Raw genomic sequence first — 17,155 nt, 5'->3', positions numbered from 1 at the left:
ACAGCTGAGTCCTGAACAAGGTGGAACTAGGGGTGCCAACCCTCCTGCACAGTTGAAAATCTATTGTTGTTTTTTTAAAGATTTTATTTATTTACTTGTCAGAGAGAGAGAATGGGTGCACAGGCAGGCAGAGTGGCAGGCAGAGGCATAGGGAGAAGCAGGCTCCCTGCCAAGCAAGGAGCCCTGTGTGGGACTTGAACTCAGGACACTGGGATCATGACCTGAGCCAAAGGCAGCTGCTTAACCAACTGAGCCACCCAGGCGTCCCATGGTTGAAAATCTTTGTATAACTTTTGACTCCCCCAAATTTAATTGCAACTAACCTACTGTTGACCAGAAGCTTGCTGATAACATAGTCAATTAACACATCCTTATGTATGTATTGTACACTTATTCTTCCAATAAAATGAGCTAGAGAAGAGAAAATGTTGGTAAGAAAATCATGAGGAGGAGAAAATACTTTTACAATACTATACTGTATTTGTTGAAGAAGTATGTGTTTAAGTTCAAACCCATGTTTTTCAAGGGTCAACTCTAACTGAGTCAGGATTATCTTAGAAAGCATTTTAGGCATTTTAGGAGATGAGGTCCAGGATTCTGGTCAAAGTTTTGCTATGGAAATTAGAAAGTAATATATATCTTCCTCTGAGACTTAGAGGCCAGAGCTGAATAGGTAGTGATCAAAATTAAGAAAGATTAGGGACTTTTAAGGAGCCCAGTAGGATATGAAATCACCTGTAGGTGTGGAATAGGTTTAGGACCTGAGGATGGTTGAACAAGTATGAGAGAGTATATTGGGTTGTCAGTAAGGATTGATGAGCCTTCTGTCAGGATAGAAGTAGCCAGGACATGGAAATGGCATATACGTTTATTAGAGAAAGATAGGAACACTGTAATATTTATTAAAATAGTATTTTACCGGAATTTTGCTGAATTCAAATTTATATCACGAAACATTAGTAAAACATTCTTATATTGACTTCTTCCAAATTAATTTAAAAATTTTTGGCAAAGATATTATAAACCAGACTTTTATTTTTATACATTCACTTGCATTTTTGGACATCATTTGCTTTTATATAAACTCATTAAAAAAACCTTATCCTGTTGCATGCATTTTTATAAATGGTTTGTATTTTAACTAGCTGGATATAAGATTGCTGTATTTATGTCTGTTCTAAAACTTGTCAAATAGAAGTCTGTGTATTTAAATAATAGGCACAGGAAGAAATTGCCCGACTTCGAAGAGAAATGATGAAAAACTGTAAGTCTCCTAAATCAACAACAGCACATGCCATCCTCCGGCGGGTGGAGACTGAAAGAGATGTGGCCTTCACTGATTTACGAAGAATGACCACAGAACGAGATAGCCTGAGGGAAAGGCTAAAGGTTTGGATGAATTTTATCAGTATGACCATTTGTGAGACACCGTGTAGCAACACTGAAAACATTTTGTTTTGTTTTGTTTTTTAAACAGATTGCCCAAGAGACAGCATTTAATGAGAAGGCTCATTTGGAACAAAGGATAGAAGAGCTGGAGTGTACAGTTCATAATGTAAAGAAAAATCACTTGTTTTCAGCTATAAACTGTCAATAGCTTCCCCCTTTTCTTTGTTTTTTTCTGTGTTCAGAGAAGTTCTTTTATTTTTCTGAGATAGTGTTAATAATCCTAAAACATTTAAGGTAGTATGTGTAGTATAAATTATCACTTTTTCATTGTTTATGTCCTTCCAAAAAATGTAAGTAAAGTCTTTTTTCTTTTAGGTTGCAAAATGTGTTCTTTAAAAAAAAAAAGTCCATTAGGAATACATCTGTGGGATTTTAGCAGCTTTCTCATCTCTGTCTTTCATTAAACAAAACATTGCCAGATACGGAGAAACTGGCTTATTCTATCTAAAGTGTAGCTAAGGTAGAAGAAATTATTATGACATGAAAATTAATGAGAAGAATATATTTAAACTGAATTTAAATGTGAAGCATCACCTTTTTACTAATCAAGAATTCTAGATGCTATGAATTTGAGATGTTATGACTATATAAACAGTTTGAGTTCTGTTATCAAATTTAATTGAATATATTTATACATTCATCTGTGTTGTTATAATGAGAATAAAAAGCATTATTTAGGAGAGAAAAAATATTTTTTCGTAATTCCACTTTATATGTATAACTTATTAATGTTGAACAATAAATAAATCCTTTTGCAAATAAGATATATATACTACAGTCAAAATGAACCAGATTGAAAATGTAGATACATGTAGTGTGATAGGCTCTATGCACAGATTGTGCAGTGGTTTGTTCTTGTTCGTATTCCAAAATACCTTGCCCATACAGCCTCCCCCAACATTCAGGTCTAATCTGATCATCTCCTGGTGTAAATCTTGTCATATGCCACAGTTTGCACAGAAAGGATGTCTCTTTAGGAAGATTTTGTTGGTGGTGGCAGTAACCTTGTCATTCTACTTGCATAGCTTGATGATGAACGTATGGAGCAAATGTCAAATATGACTTTGATGAAGGAAACCATAACCACTGTGGAAAAAGAAATGAAATCACTAGCAAGAAAGGCAATGGATACTGAAAGTGAACTTGGCAGACAAAAGGCAGAGAATAATTCTTTGAGGTAAATTACTTTTAGTTTACTATAACTACTAGATCTGCTTTTTGTAGAGTATTTTATAATGATAATTAAGTTATTTGTTGACTTTAATTTCTGAGAGGATTATTATGAAGGAGTTGTAGAAGTCTCAGCATACATTAATTGATATCCCAAAGATCACTTACAGACTAGTAATAGCATACTTAACTAGCAATCAGACTTCTAGTAATCATCTTACATTTGCAGAAAGCCTAATGTTTAAATGAAGTACCTTTCACAACGTCCTTCTGGGTACAGAGCATATTTGACTTTGGCATTTGAATACATAGGAAAATGTAATGGAACTTCTTTTAATTGAATGCCAAGTAGGTTCTTAGCCCTTCCTACATACTGGTATGGTAGCAGAAGAAATTCCAATTAAAGCAACCTACAGACAATAAATATAAGGGAATAAGTTTTTGAAGACCATGTTAGCAGTTTTAGTGTCTGTTGATACAAAAGATAAAGCTCTACAAATTCAGTAATGTTGAATTACAGTGCATCAGTGAACCTTTGAAAAATAGTAGTTCATATGATTGTGAAATATTAAGTCTACAGATAATACTTGGTTCACATAAGAGTTTCCAGATTCCCCTCTTTGATCATTCAGGGGTCTGTGGTATGTATGTTGAAATGATTTGTCAGGACAGATAATGACTCAAATTTTTTCCCTTCATTAATTTTTTTAAAACTTCCTGTTTAAAAGGATATTACAGGCTCAGGTAAAATAAAAATAATAATAAAATAAGACAACAACACAACAAAAACCTTGGAGAATAGAGAAAAGTGTAAAGAAAATGTAAATCATCCATGATTCCATAACTCAGTGAAAGCTGTTATTAATATAGATCTATTTCTAACCAGGAATATTTCCATCTGTGTTATGTAAGCTTTCTATGTAATTGATGTCATTCTATTAGGTTATATATTTGGCCAATTTCACTTAATTGTATATGATAAGCATTGTCCATGTCATTAGAAATTCCTGAAAGCATTTTAGTAGTTTACTAAAAAATTCTATCAGATAGGTGTATAATATTTTAGAAGATTTTTGCATAATTTGTTTTCTTTTAACAGTATTATTAGAATCTAGTTGGCATACATACAGTAAACTGCACATATTTAGTGTTCAGTTTCGTAAGTATATCGGCACAATCAAGATAGTGGCCCTACCCATCGCTCCCAAAAGTTTCCTCGTGCCCCTCTGTAACCTTTCAACTATCCTGCCAATCCCTAGACAACCACTGATTTGCTTTTTGTCCTAGAGATTTGTTTGGGTTTTCTAAAATGTTTTATAAATGAAATCATACAGTATATATATTTTTTAGTGGGCTGCTTTCCCTCAGCATAATTATTTTGAAATTTATCCTTGTTGTATAATCAATAGTTTATTCCTTTTTGTTCCTGAGTAGTATTCCATATGTGAATATATGAACATTTTGGTTGTTTCCAGTTTGGGCCTATAACAAAACATTTATGTACATTCTTATATGAGTCTTTGTATGGACATAAGCTTTTATTTTTCTTGGGTGAATACCTAAGAGTAGAGTGACTGAGTTATGTGATGGATATATGTTTAATTTTGAAGAAACTATTAAATTTTTCCAAAGTGGTTGTACTATTTTATTTTACATTTGTACCAGTGGTATATGAGTGTTGCAGGTGTTGTGTAGCCTCATCGACACTTGGTATGCATTGTTTTTTTAATCTTAACCATTCTAATAGGTATGTTTTGTGGTTTTAATTCACCTTCCCTAATAACTGATGCTTTTGAGCATCTGAGCATGTGCTTTTGTACATAAATTTATTATTATTATTATTTTTTTTTTTTATTTTACAAATATTTTCTCCCACTCTGGCTTACATTTATAGCAATTGTCTTTTAAAGAGCAAATGTTTTTCATTTTGATTAAGTGAAATTTATTGATTTTTTAAAAATTATATCCAGCTTCATGTACTCTTTTAAAGATATCATTGTCAAATGTAAGGTCACTGAGATTTTTGTTTTGTGTTTTCTTCTAGCAGTTTTATAGTTCTCAACATTTAATTCTGCTATTCATGTCAAAGTTTTCATATATAGTCAAGGTACAAGTCAAAGTTCACCTTTTTTTGCATAGGGATATCCAGTTGTTCCATAATTTGTTGAAAAACTATCCTTTCTTGTTTTTGTGCTTTATAGAAGGTCAGTTATCCATATATGTATAGCTCTTTTCTTGATGGTCAGTTTTATTTGATGGATCTATTTATATATCTTAATCCCAGTGTAATCTGCCTGATTACTTTGTTTTTGGGGTTTTTTTTTTAAGTCTTCAAATTAGGTAATGTTAGTCTTCCAAATTTGTTCTTTCTCTAAATAGTTTTGGCTATTCTAATTCCTTTCTATTTTATTTTAATTTAAGAATCATTTTCACAATTTATAAAAAAAAAACAAACCTGCTTGGGAATTTGATTAGAATTGGGGAAAATGACATCTAAAGAATTTTACATGTTCCCCCTCATAAACACAGTATATCTCTTCATTGTTTAGATCTTTAATTTCCCTCAGCAATGTTTTGTTGTGTTTAATATATAGGTCCTGTACTACTTTTTTCAGATTTATATGAGTATTTCCTATGTTTTTTGATGCTGTTGTAAATGGAATCTTAAAATTTCACTTTCTGATTGCTTATTGTTTGTATATGAAAATATAGTATAATATGGACTCTGAAAAACAATCTGAAGGGTTTGAAGAGGTGGGGGGGTGGGAGGTTGGGGGAACCAGGTGGTGGGTATTAGAGAGGGCACGGATTGCATGGAGCACTGGGTGTGGTACAAAAACAATGAATACTGATATGTTGAAAATAAATTAAAAAAATGATTAAAAAAAGAAAATATAGTTGTTTTTAAAAGTAAACTTTGTATTTTACAACAGTTTTAGATTAACAGAGCAATTATGAAGAAGGTAGAGTTCCTACATACCTCAGACCCAATTTACTCTCTTATTAACATCTTACATTAATACATTTGTTAGAATTAATGAATTATTTGATACATTATTAACTGAAGTCCGTACTTTATTCAGATTTCCTTAGTTTTCCCCTGATGTCCTTTTTCTGTTCCAGGATCCCATCCAGAACACTACATTACATTTAGTTGTCATGTTTCCTTAGGCTTCTCTTGGCTATGACAGTTTCAGACTTTCCTTGTTTTTGATGACCTTGACAGTTTGGAGGAATACTGATCAGGTATTTTGTAGAATGTCTCTCAGCTGGGGTTTGTCTGCTGTTTTTGTCATGATTAGACTGTGTAATTTGTTTTTGAGAGAGAGGTCATAGAAGTAAAATGCCATTTTAGGGTACATATCTATCTAGGGTATTATGGGTATGTACTGTCCACAGGATTTATTACTGTTGATTTTGACCTTTATCATCCGGCTGAGGAAATGTTTGCCTTTTCCAGAATGTCATATAATCGAAATCACACAGTATACAACCTTTTCAGGCCAGCTTCTTTTACTTAGCAATGTGCATCTTAGGTTCATTCATTTTTTTTTTTACCTGGATAGCTTACTTCTTGTCACCAAGTAATAATTTATCATATGTATATACTATAGTGTGTTTATCCGTGCACCTATTGAAAGACATCTTGGTTGCTTCCAGTTTTTGGTAATTATGAATAAAGCTGCTGTAATCTTTCATGTGCAGGTTTTTGTATGGACATAGGTTTTCAGATCAGGTCAGTAAATACCTAGGAGCACAATTGCTAAATCATAGATTGAAACTATATTTAGCTTTATAAGAAAGTGGCCAACTCTTTCAAAGTGACTGTACCATTTTGCTTTTCCACCGGCAATGAATGAGAATTTCTGTTGCTCCATATCCATGTTACTATTTGGTATTGTCACATTTTTTTATCTTAGCCATTATAACAGGTATGTAGCAATATTTCATTGTTTTAATTTGCAGTTTGCTAATGACAAAGGATATGGAGCATCTTTTCATATTGTTACTTGCCATCTTTATATTTTCTTCGGTAAGGTATCTGTTTAGATACTTTGCCCATTTTTCAATTTTTTTTTACTTATTATTGAACTTTGAGAATTCTTTTAATATTTTGGATACATGTTATCGGGTCATTTGCAGATATATTCACCTTATCTGTGCCTTGTCTTTTCATTTTCTTAATGGTATCTTTTGCAGAGCAGAAATTTTAAATTTTGATAAAGTTCAGCTTACCTTTTACTTTCATGGTTGTGTTTTTGGATTTGAAAACTCATTACCAAACCCAAGTGTACATATTTTTCTCTTATGTTTTATTCTAGAAGTTGTATAGTTTTTCATTTTATGCTTAAGTTCAATGATCTGTGTTGAATTAATTCTGTGAAAGATGTAAAATCTTTCTAAAAAATTTGCATATGGATGTCTTAAAATTGTTTCAGCACCATTTGTTGAAAGACTGCCCTTTCAGTATTGTCTTTGTTCCTCTGTCAAAGAGCAATTACTTATATTTGTGTGGGCCTATTTTTGGGATCTCCATTCTATTCCATTGATCTGTTTTATTCATTCTTTTGCCAAACCATGCTGTCTTGATTTCTATAACTATATAGTAAGTCTTGAAACTAGGTAGTGTGAATCCTCCAACTTTCTCTCTAATTGTATATTGGCTATTCTTGGTCTGTTGCCTTCCCACATAAAATTTAGAATCAGTACCTCTGATTCTAAAATAAATATCTATAAAATAGCTGTCTGAAATCGTAATTGTATTTGCATTGAATCTGTAGATCAGGTTGGGGAGAATGGACATCTTGATATGGAATGTTTCAATCCATGAACATGGACTATTTCTCCATGTATTTAGAACTTTGATTTCTCTCATCATTATTTTATAGTTCCGTGCCTATAGATACTGTGCATTAACTTTGCAAAGTTCTAGGTGCTTATTACTGAAAATATTTTAAAAATTGAAGTATAGTTGACATATATATTTTTCTAAGTGTGGAACATAGTGATTGACAACTGTATACATTATGAAATGTTCACCACAATAAGTATGGTTACCATGGATCACAGTACAGTTATTACACTATTATTGACTATATTCCCTATACTGTACTTTTCATCCCCATGACTTATTTTTATTTTATAATTACTTCAGATAGTTCTTATGCTCTTTTTTCTTCTTTTGGTATTGAATTATACTTACAGTTTTTAGATATTCTGTTCTGTTTTATTTTTGTTTTTCTCTTTGCATTTTGCATTGCAGTTTGGGAAGTTTTTATTGACCTGTCTTTAAGCTCAGTGATTTAGGCTTGACTATGCCCAGTCTACTGATGAGCCCATCAAAGGCATTCTTTATTTTTGTCACTGTATTTTGCTTTCTAGCATTTCCTTTTGTTTTTCTCAGTTTCCATTTCTCTGTTTATGTTACCCCCCTCCCCGTTACTGCATATTGTCTACTTTTTCCATTAGTGCCCTTAACCAATTAGTCATAGTTATTTAAAATATCCTGTCTGAGAATTCCTGTGTCTGTGCGATATCTGACTCTGGTTTTATCCTTCCATTGTGTTTTTGCTTAACTTTTGGCATTCCTTATAATTTTTTCATTGAAGTCACGCATATTTTATTGGGTGTTAACTGAAGTAAATAAGCCTTTAGTGTGAATGTTTATGTTAATTTGGCTGGCAATTGAGCTATGTTCAAGGTCTGTTGTAGATGCAGGTGCCAGAGATACCAGATTCTTGCTGTCCTGATTGTTGTTTTTCCTTTTGACTTTAGGCTTCCCTGGGTGCTCTTCCTCAGTGAGAGCATGCATCTTGCAGCTCTTTTGGTTGTGAGTCACTGTGATTATCATGGAGCCCTGTTATTGTGGTAATTAGGTGAGAGGAGGGAACTTGTTCTCTACTCTTGTACTTAAATTTTAGTCTTGGTGGACCTGTGTCTTTGAGCTATGATGTTTACAAGTGTTTTTCCATTGGTATAACTTTTATTTTTTTTAATCTACTTTTGTGGGACAGGAAGGCTAGAGAAGGTAGAGTGGGAGAAATATCCTTTTATAGCTGGGATAAGGCTATGATAAAGTCCTTTTACTTGATGAGTAAGCCTTTATTATGGAGCATGCTCTGAGCATATTTCACAACAATTACTCCCCCTTGTCAGAGTTATAGGGGATCTTTCTCAGATCTTTAATGTGAGAACCTAGTGGAGTTCCTGGAGGTAAACACTGAAATATAGAGATCCCTCTAAAACTGTGGCCTTTAAGAGCTTCTCCCTCTCATGTAAGTGCAAACTCAGCCTCCAGCAATGTGTCAAAATTATTTTTTAAGCTCTTAACCATTTGTGATTCCAGTGGTTTCTGCTTCAGATGAGCAGATCTTGGTTATTCTTTTCAGATTTTGAATTGGCAGTTTACTCTGTAATTCACTATTCTAATGTGTCACAGAAAGTCTTTGAGTTTCATTTTGTTCATTTCTTTTGTTGTTATAACAATGGAAATGACAGTTACTAAGCTCTTCTCAGGGTTAAAACCAGAAGTCCTACAATTGATTTTTATATATTTACCTGGTATTTTACAACTTTGCTAAATTTGCCTTTTAGTTCTGGTAGCCTTTTTGTAGAATCCATTTAATTTTCTATGTAGACAATCAGGTCATCTGCAGATAAAGACAGTTTTACGTGTTCGGTCTGCATGCTCCCTCCCCTCGCTTCTCAATTTCTTGCCTTATTGCATTGGCTGGAACAGCCAGTACAATGTTGAATAGAAATGATGAAATGGACATCCTTGTCTTGTTCCACAAAAAGGGGAAGCATTTAGATTCTCAACAGTTAGTATGATGTTGGCTGTGTGTTTTTCATAGATGTCTTCTTTCAGGTTGAAGAAGTTTCCTTTATTCCTATATTACTGAGATTTTTTTTTTTTTTTTTTTTTTTTCAGGAATAGATGTGTTTTGTCAAATCAGTCAGAGTATGTTATACTTGTTATAGATTTCTGGTGTCAGTTAATGCTTTATTTAAGATATTTACATTTATTTTTATAATTGGGATTGGCCAATGATGTACCCTTCTTGGGGCTTCTTAAAATCAGATTTTGGTGTCAGTGTCATGTAAATCTTATAATAATCTCAATTCATTTAGTCTTCTTTCATTACCTGGAAGAGTTGGCATAATATTGAAGTTTTAAAACTTAACCAATAAAGCCATTTGGGTCTGACTTTTATTTATCTATTTTGAGGGAAGTTTTAATTTTATTTGTTTAATGGGTAAAAGAACAATTAGAAATTTCTTCTTATGCCATTCAATATATATTCTTAAGGCATTTGTTCATTTTCTTTAAATTTTAAAATATTTTTAGGATAATGTTATTTATAATATCCTATGAACATTTTAATGTCTATAGAATCTATAGTGATTTCTTCTTTTTTAGTCTGTTGTTATTAGTCTTTTCAAAGAACCACCATTTTGCTTTGGTGATCCTCATTAAGTTTTGTTCTTTATTATTTCCTTATATTTTCTTTAGATTTATTTTTATTTTTTTTTCTAATTTCTTTAGATGAATGCTTATATTATTACTTTTCAGGCTTTTTTTCTCATACAGACAGTTAAGGCCATAAGTTTCCCTCAAAATACTTACTTGAATGTATTTTACAAGCTTTGTTATGTACTTCTTATAAAATATTTTCTAATTTTCATCATTACTTCTTAATTGAACTATTAGTTATTTATTAGTGTGATTTTAAGTATCCAAAAACATAATGAGTTTTCACTTACCTTTTTGATTGTCTTTTTGCTAATTACATATTTGTACTAAATTTTTTATCTTGTTTACAGGGATTTTTTTTTTTTAAGATTTTATTTATTTATTTGACAGAGAGAGATCATAAGTAGGCAGAGAGGCAGGCAGAGAGAGAGGGAGAAGCAGGCTCCCTGCCAAGCAGAGAGCCTGATGTGGGGCTCGATCTCAGGACCCTGAGATCATGACCTGGGCCGAAGGCAGAGGCTTAACCCACTGAGCCACCCAGGCTCCCCTTTTTACAGGGATTTTATTGAAAGAGTTGTCTAAACTTCTGGCTCCATTGTCTTACATTTCGTTCTCTTTTAAACCTGCTATAATCTGCCTTTTTCTCCTACCATTTCATGAAAACTTTTTTTTCCAGGTAATATTTACTTTCATGTTACTCAATTCAGTAGTTAGTCCTCAGTCTTCATTTTATTTGACCTATCAGCAACATTTGATAAAGATGTTCAGTTGTGCTTTTTTCTCCGTTCCTTTAAATACTTTCCTTATTTGTTTTCTGAGGTACCATGCTCATTTGATTTTCTTTTCATCTCTTTGGATGTCCTTCTAAGGCTCTTCTGCTAGTTCCTCCTCATCTCCATAATCTGCAAATGTTGGAGTGTTCCTCAGCTCAGTCCTTAGACCACTTCTTTTCTTGTATGTGTGCTTATCCCTCATCCAGTCTCACGTATTTACTCTTGACTCTCAAATGTATATCTGTAGCATGAACTTTTTTCTTGAACTCAGGACTTGAATGTCCAGCCACCTCCTCTTCATCTTCTTTTTCATCTCTGGAATGTCTAACATACATTTCAAACTTAACATTTTCAAACCTGAGTTCTGCTACCCACTACCCTTCATTCACCCTCCAACACACATAAATATGCTTTTTCAATCTTCCCAGCTTAGTCTGGGAAGTCTTTTCATGCAGTTCTTGGCCTGAAACCCTGAATAATCTGTGGCTTCATATATCCATATCCAATTTAGTTTGTTTTGTCTTCAAAATATAATCAAAAGCCGAGCATTTCTCGCCACCCCTGTTGTAACCTTGCTGATATTGAAGGATATTTTTGCTAGGTAGAGAATTCTAAAAGTTGGGAATTATTTTTATTTTAATACTTTGATAATATCTTTCTACTATCTTAGATGTACATTATTTCTGCTGAGAAGTCAGCTGTCAGTTTGTTTTTTATAAATCAGTATCTTATACTTTATAATATATTCATATTATATACATGTATAAAAGGCAAGGAATTATAGATAATCTAATTAGAAGCTACATAATCCAACTACATTGAATATAATTAAAATATTGTTGTTCCTGTTTTCTGTTTTGTCAGTTGATAAGAAAATTATGTTTTGTCCTGTGTGAACACACACTAGAAATTGAGTCGTGAACGCCATTCAGCACACATATCTGGATTCCTGTATCTCTAAACTGAAGTTCCATAGTATTCCAAGCCAAATCAGCCAAAAAGAAATTATTCCATTTCTGTTTGGGTTTCACTGCTGGTGGAAGAAGAAATTTCCCAGTGTTTCAAAACCAATACTCATTATCTGTGTTCCTATACTGCTTAGGTGAACTTTTCTTTCAAACAGGTATATTTTAGTGTAGCACAAGTTCTCCTCTTTGGGTTTCTGTGTCAGACAATGATAGTAAAAAGCTAGAGTATTTTCAGAACATTTCCTAGAAGTAGATTTAAAAAAAAAAAACAAAAAAACCTGTGTGCCTGCATCAGTGTATCAAACATCTGTAGGCCCAAGAAGAATTTTCCATATAGTTGAATGATTGATAGAGCTTTCTGGTAATAAAAAGTTAGTTTGGATCTTTGTGTCCAGTGATTCCAAGACCAGTTCAGTTTGAGTCTGGGTATTTGAGACCAAAAAGATTTCAGTATTAAAATCTATTGTAGATGACATGATACTCTATGTCAAAAATACAAAATAATTAACAAAAAATCTAGAACTAATAAGCAGTTGCTACAGGATTACAGGATATGTGGTTAATATACAAAATCAGTTGTTTTTTTAATACTAGCAATGAAGAAATGGAATTTAAAATTGAAAACACAGTACCATATATATTAGTACCCCCAAAATGAAATACTTAAGTATAAATCTAACAAATTATGTATAAGATCTATATGAGAAAAAGTACAAAATTGGTACAAAAGAAAAAAAAGTACAAAAGAAATCAAAGTGGAACTAAATAAACTGAAAAATATTCTAGGGGTGCCGGGGTTAGCTCAGTTGCTTAAGCATCCTACTTGTGATTTTTGGCTTGGGTCATGATCTCAGAGTCATGAGATTGGGCCCTGAATTGGGCTCTGTGCTCAGCAGGGAGTCTGCTTAAGGATTCTCTTATCCTCTCCCTTTGCCTCTCTTCCGCTGCAAATAAATTAATCTTTTTTAAAAAAAGAAAGAAAAATATTCTATATTTACAGATGGGAAAACATAATATTTTCAAGATGTCCGTTCTTCTCAACTTGATCTATAGATTCAGTAAGTTCTAATTAGAATCACAGCAAATTATTTGTGGATATCAGTGAGCAGATTTTAAAGTTTATATGGGGAGGCAAAAGAATAGGCAACAGAACACTGAAGAAAAACTAAGTTGGAGCACTGGTCATACTTGAATCAAGACTTGAGATAAAGTTACAGTAATTAAGACAATGTGGTATTGGTAAATGAATAGACAAATAGATCAGTGGAACAGAACAGAGAGCCCAGAAATAGACCCACATAAATATAGTCAACTGATCTTTGACAAAGGAGCTTTTAAAAGCAATACAATAGAGCAGAGGTAGTTGCAACACAGATATCACACCTTCAGATTAATTCTAAATGGATCACATTCCTAAGTGTAAAATGCAAAACTGTAAAACCTCTACAAGATAACAGGAGAAAACCTAGGTGACTTTAGTATGTTGATGACTTTTTTAGGTATAACAGCAAAGGCACAGTCCATGCAAGAAATAACTGATTAACTGTACTTCATTAAAATTAAAGACTTATGCTCTGCAAAAGACAGTGTCAAGAATATGAGAAGCCAAGCCACAAACTGGGAGAAAATATTTGCTAAAGACACAGCTGATAAAGAACTGGATCTAAAACATACAAAGAACTCTTTTAAAACTCAACAATAAGAAAACAAACAACCCAATTAAAAAATGGGCCAAGACCTTAGCAGATCTCCACGAAGAAGATATACAGGTGGCAAATAAGCATATGAAAGGTGTTTTACACCATAGGTCACCAGGGAAATACAAATTAAAACAACAGTGAGATACCATTACATACCTATTAGAATGGACAAAATCTCAATCACTGAAAATAAAAGCTGGTGAGGATGTGGTTCAATAGCAACACTTATTCATTGCTGGTGGGAATTCAAAATGGTACAGCCACTTTATTAGTTCAGCGGTTTCTACAAAGCTAAACACACTCTTACCATATAGTGCTCTGTTGTACTTAAAATAGTTGAAATCTTATGTGCACACAAAAACCTGCACACGATGTTTATAGCAGCTTTAATCATAATTGCCCAAGCTTGGAAGCAACCAAAAATCTCCTCTATGACTCTGGGCACTTGGAAAAAAGAAAAGTCGGTTGTTTAAAGTTCTAAATATATCTTAGAGGAGTTGTAAGAGTCTTTTCTGACATCAGTGTTACAATAGTCTGCAAAATAAATAAAGCTAAAAGCTTTATTTCTAAAGTTGCTATTAAATGTCTGCTTTATGTGTGGGTTTGTTGGTCAGTGATTTAAAGGTCTGATTTGAGAAATTCTGCTTATGTGTGTAATTTTCTATTTTGTTTTTCTTAATAGAGGGATCCCTGTGTTGTGCTGGGGAATATGGCTATTTTGGAAAGTGTATGGCTGCAAGGCATATTAATAGCATAAGAATAGCCACAGTATGCCTTGGAAGGTATATGCCTCTTTCAGGACTCATCATTGTCATGTGAATTGATAGGATTGTTACATTTATACCTCTGATTTTAGCATGCAGTTTTTAAAGTTTTTTTTTTTTTTTTTTAAGTAATATCTATACCCAGTGTGGGGCTTGAACCCATAACCCTGAGATCAAGAGTTGCGCACTCCACTGAATGAGCCAGTGAGGGACCCTTTAGCATGCATTTTTAAATGCTGCTTTACAAGAAAAAAAGCTAAGAAAATACTTCGTCAAGGCATATGAAAAGATTCTTCATTTGGACTACAGTGGAATTTCACTATATTTTCAAAAAATTTTTTATACTCACAAAGGTGGTTTTCCCAGGGCTAGGCTTATCCATTGCACTTCAGAAGTGCTGACCCCCGTGATTTCCCCCAAATGTGGGGAATTCAGCAGCATAATTTGTGGTAGTGGGAGACTGCATTCGTACTTTCCTCTGGTTTTTCTTTGTTGAAGTGAAGACCAGTTATTTATGCTTTTGATAGTGGGTGGTTTTTTGTTTTATGTTTTTTTTTTTTTTCATGGTAACTTCTGTTGGTGTGTATATACTGGAGGGGGGTTTGTTTTTATTATTTCGGTTGTGGTGGGGTATTTCTGATAACCTGGTTTTCTGTGGGTGTTGTGTCAAGAGTACTTTATGCTGGGGCATCTGGGGTGGCTCAGTTGGTTAAGCGTCTGCCTTTGGCTCGAGTCATCATCCCAGGGTCCTGGAACTGAGGCCCTGCATCGGGCTCCCTGCTTAGTGGAGAGCCTGCTTCTCCCTCTCCCTCTGCTGCCCCCGTTGCTTGTGTGCTCTCTCTTTCTGTCAAATAAATAAATAATAAAATCTTTAAAAAAAAAAAAAAGAGTACTTTATGTTTGGGACACCTGGGTGGCTCATTCGGCTAAGCATTTGCCTTCAGCTCAGGTCATGATCCCAGAGTCCTGGGATGGAGTCCCACATCCAGCTCCTTGCTTGGTGGGGAGCTTGCTGCTCCCACGCTTGTGCATTCTTTCTCTCTCTGACAAATAAACAAAATCTTAAAAAAAAAAAAAAAAGTAAATGACTATTGTTCATATAATACTTTTCAGCCATAAAATGGTGATTTGGAGGGCTGTATTATAGGACTAAAAATATTAAAGATTAAGTGTAAGTGGAAAAAAACCAGGATTCAATTTTGAATATATTGTATGATAACTTTAAAATATATATTGTGAAAAAGTACTGAATACTGAACACAAAAATGCTAATAGTAGCTTTTTTTTTCCTAATAGTAGATTTTGATGGAGAACTTTTTACTCTTTATTCTCCAAACTTCCTTTAATGTACTTTTATTTTAAAAAATTAAAACAAAATGTGTATTACTGTCCTTACCAGTTTTTATATTTAAATACACTAAAAAGTTGATAAAACATAAAAATTTCAGAATTAGTTTTATTATTAAAATGTTTACAGACTTTTATATGAAAACACAGAAAAAGATCTTTCTGATACTCAGCGACATCTTGCTAAGAAAAAGTATGAGCTACAGCTTACTCAGGAGAAAATTATGTGCTTGGATGAGAAAATTGGTGAGTTTTTTCCCCATGATAAATATATATATTTTACAATCTGGTAGAAAAACGTGTTTTCTTCTCTTCAGTTATAACATAAACTTGGAACTAGCCCATAAATTAAACATTTATCACTTAAGAATTGTGGAAAAATGTGTTTTTTCTTTGATAGTAAAATTTTTTTACTATACTTAGGACCATAAATATTTAGACATGGCTTCATATTTTTCAGTGAAGAAATAGCTGAATAAAACAGTAACATTTTGTAAATTTGTCCTGATCCCTTGTAAGTTTACAATTGTTCGTACTACATTATGGCTTGTCCATAGTGTTGTAATGAAACATAGTACATATCTGTATATTATTTTGGTGGCAAATGTACATATGTTTGACTATATGCTATCACTTGGGTTCATAGAGAATATTGTTTTTATGAAGTATCCTATTTATGTTTCTTACCAGTGATTTCTGTGAAAATGTGGTCATAACTTAATCTTCTTATAATTGTAAAGTAAAATTTTGGTCAGGACTATTAAAAAGCCCATCTTAAAATGGGGAGTATTTTTTTTAAACATTTTCTGTTTTGTAGTTAAAAAATGTCTGGCATAAACAATTAGGTGAGTAGAAGTGCTTTTTATTAAAATAGTAAATATTATAAGAGAACTATAGAAGGGGACTATTAAGACATTTTTGGATATTTTAAGTCTAAATAAAAATGTAAGGTAAGCAGTTAAAGAGATAAGTTTTTATCTCAGAAGAGAAATCTAAGCTAAAGATAAACATCTGGGACACATCAGCATATAAATGATATTTTAAAACCATGAAATTGCCTAGGGAAAATGTAGAGAAAGAGAAGAGGATCCAGGACTCAGTAAGAAGCAGCAAAAGAAGTAGGAGAACCCAGAAGTGAGTGTTATTTTGGGAGGCAAGAGAGCAAAATATTTTTAAAAGGAAGGTATGATCAATATTCAGATATCTTTGAGAAAGAAGGTAAGAATGAAAAATACTGATTGTATTTGGTACATTGGAGGTTTTGGTAACATTGACCGAAAAAAGTGTGAATGGAGTGTTGGATGTGGAAGATGGAGTAGGTTGAGGAATGATTGGGAAGCGAGGAGGTAGTGACAGGAGAGAATAGAAGTCTCTTAAACTTAGCTATTAACAGAAGCAGAAAAACAGTATGGTAGCTTGAGTGGAATGTGACGTCGAGGATTTTTTTTAAGCTAGGAGATATGTAGAGGTGTTTTAGAGTTTTAAAATGTATTTATTTTAGGCCATTGGG

General features: G+C 33.1%; 1 protein-coding gene across 3 annotated transcripts in view; it reads left to right on the top strand.

Annotated features, from left to right (window-relative positions):
- LOC111155933 (testis specific 10) overlaps positions 1-17,155 on the top strand; it is a 124,355-nt gene that overhangs the window by 37,322 nt on the left and 69,878 nt on the right. For all 3 annotated transcript variants that reach the window (XM_022516416.1, XM_022516414.1, XM_022516415.1), the window contains 4 exons: positions 1,219-1,389; positions 1,478-1,555; positions 2,475-2,626; positions 15,776-15,891. In XM_022516416.1, the coding sequence (XP_022372124.1) occupies positions 1,219-1,389; positions 1,478-1,555; positions 2,475-2,626; positions 15,776-15,891 (517 nt within the window). The remainder of the gene's footprint in view (positions 1-1,218; positions 1,390-1,477; positions 1,556-2,474; positions 2,627-15,775; positions 15,892-17,155) is intronic.

Source organism: Enhydra lutris, unplaced genomic scaffold, assembly GCF_002288905.1.
Source record: "Enhydra lutris kenyoni isolate GAN:26980312 unplaced genomic scaffold, ASM228890v2 scaffoldscaffold44, whole genome shotgun sequence".
In the NCBI taxonomy this organism is placed as follows: Eukaryota; Metazoa; Chordata; class Mammalia; order Carnivora; family Mustelidae; genus Enhydra; species Enhydra lutris.
The sequence above is the reverse complement of the archived record's forward strand: the minus strand, read 5'-3'. Positions and strand labels throughout refer to the sequence as shown.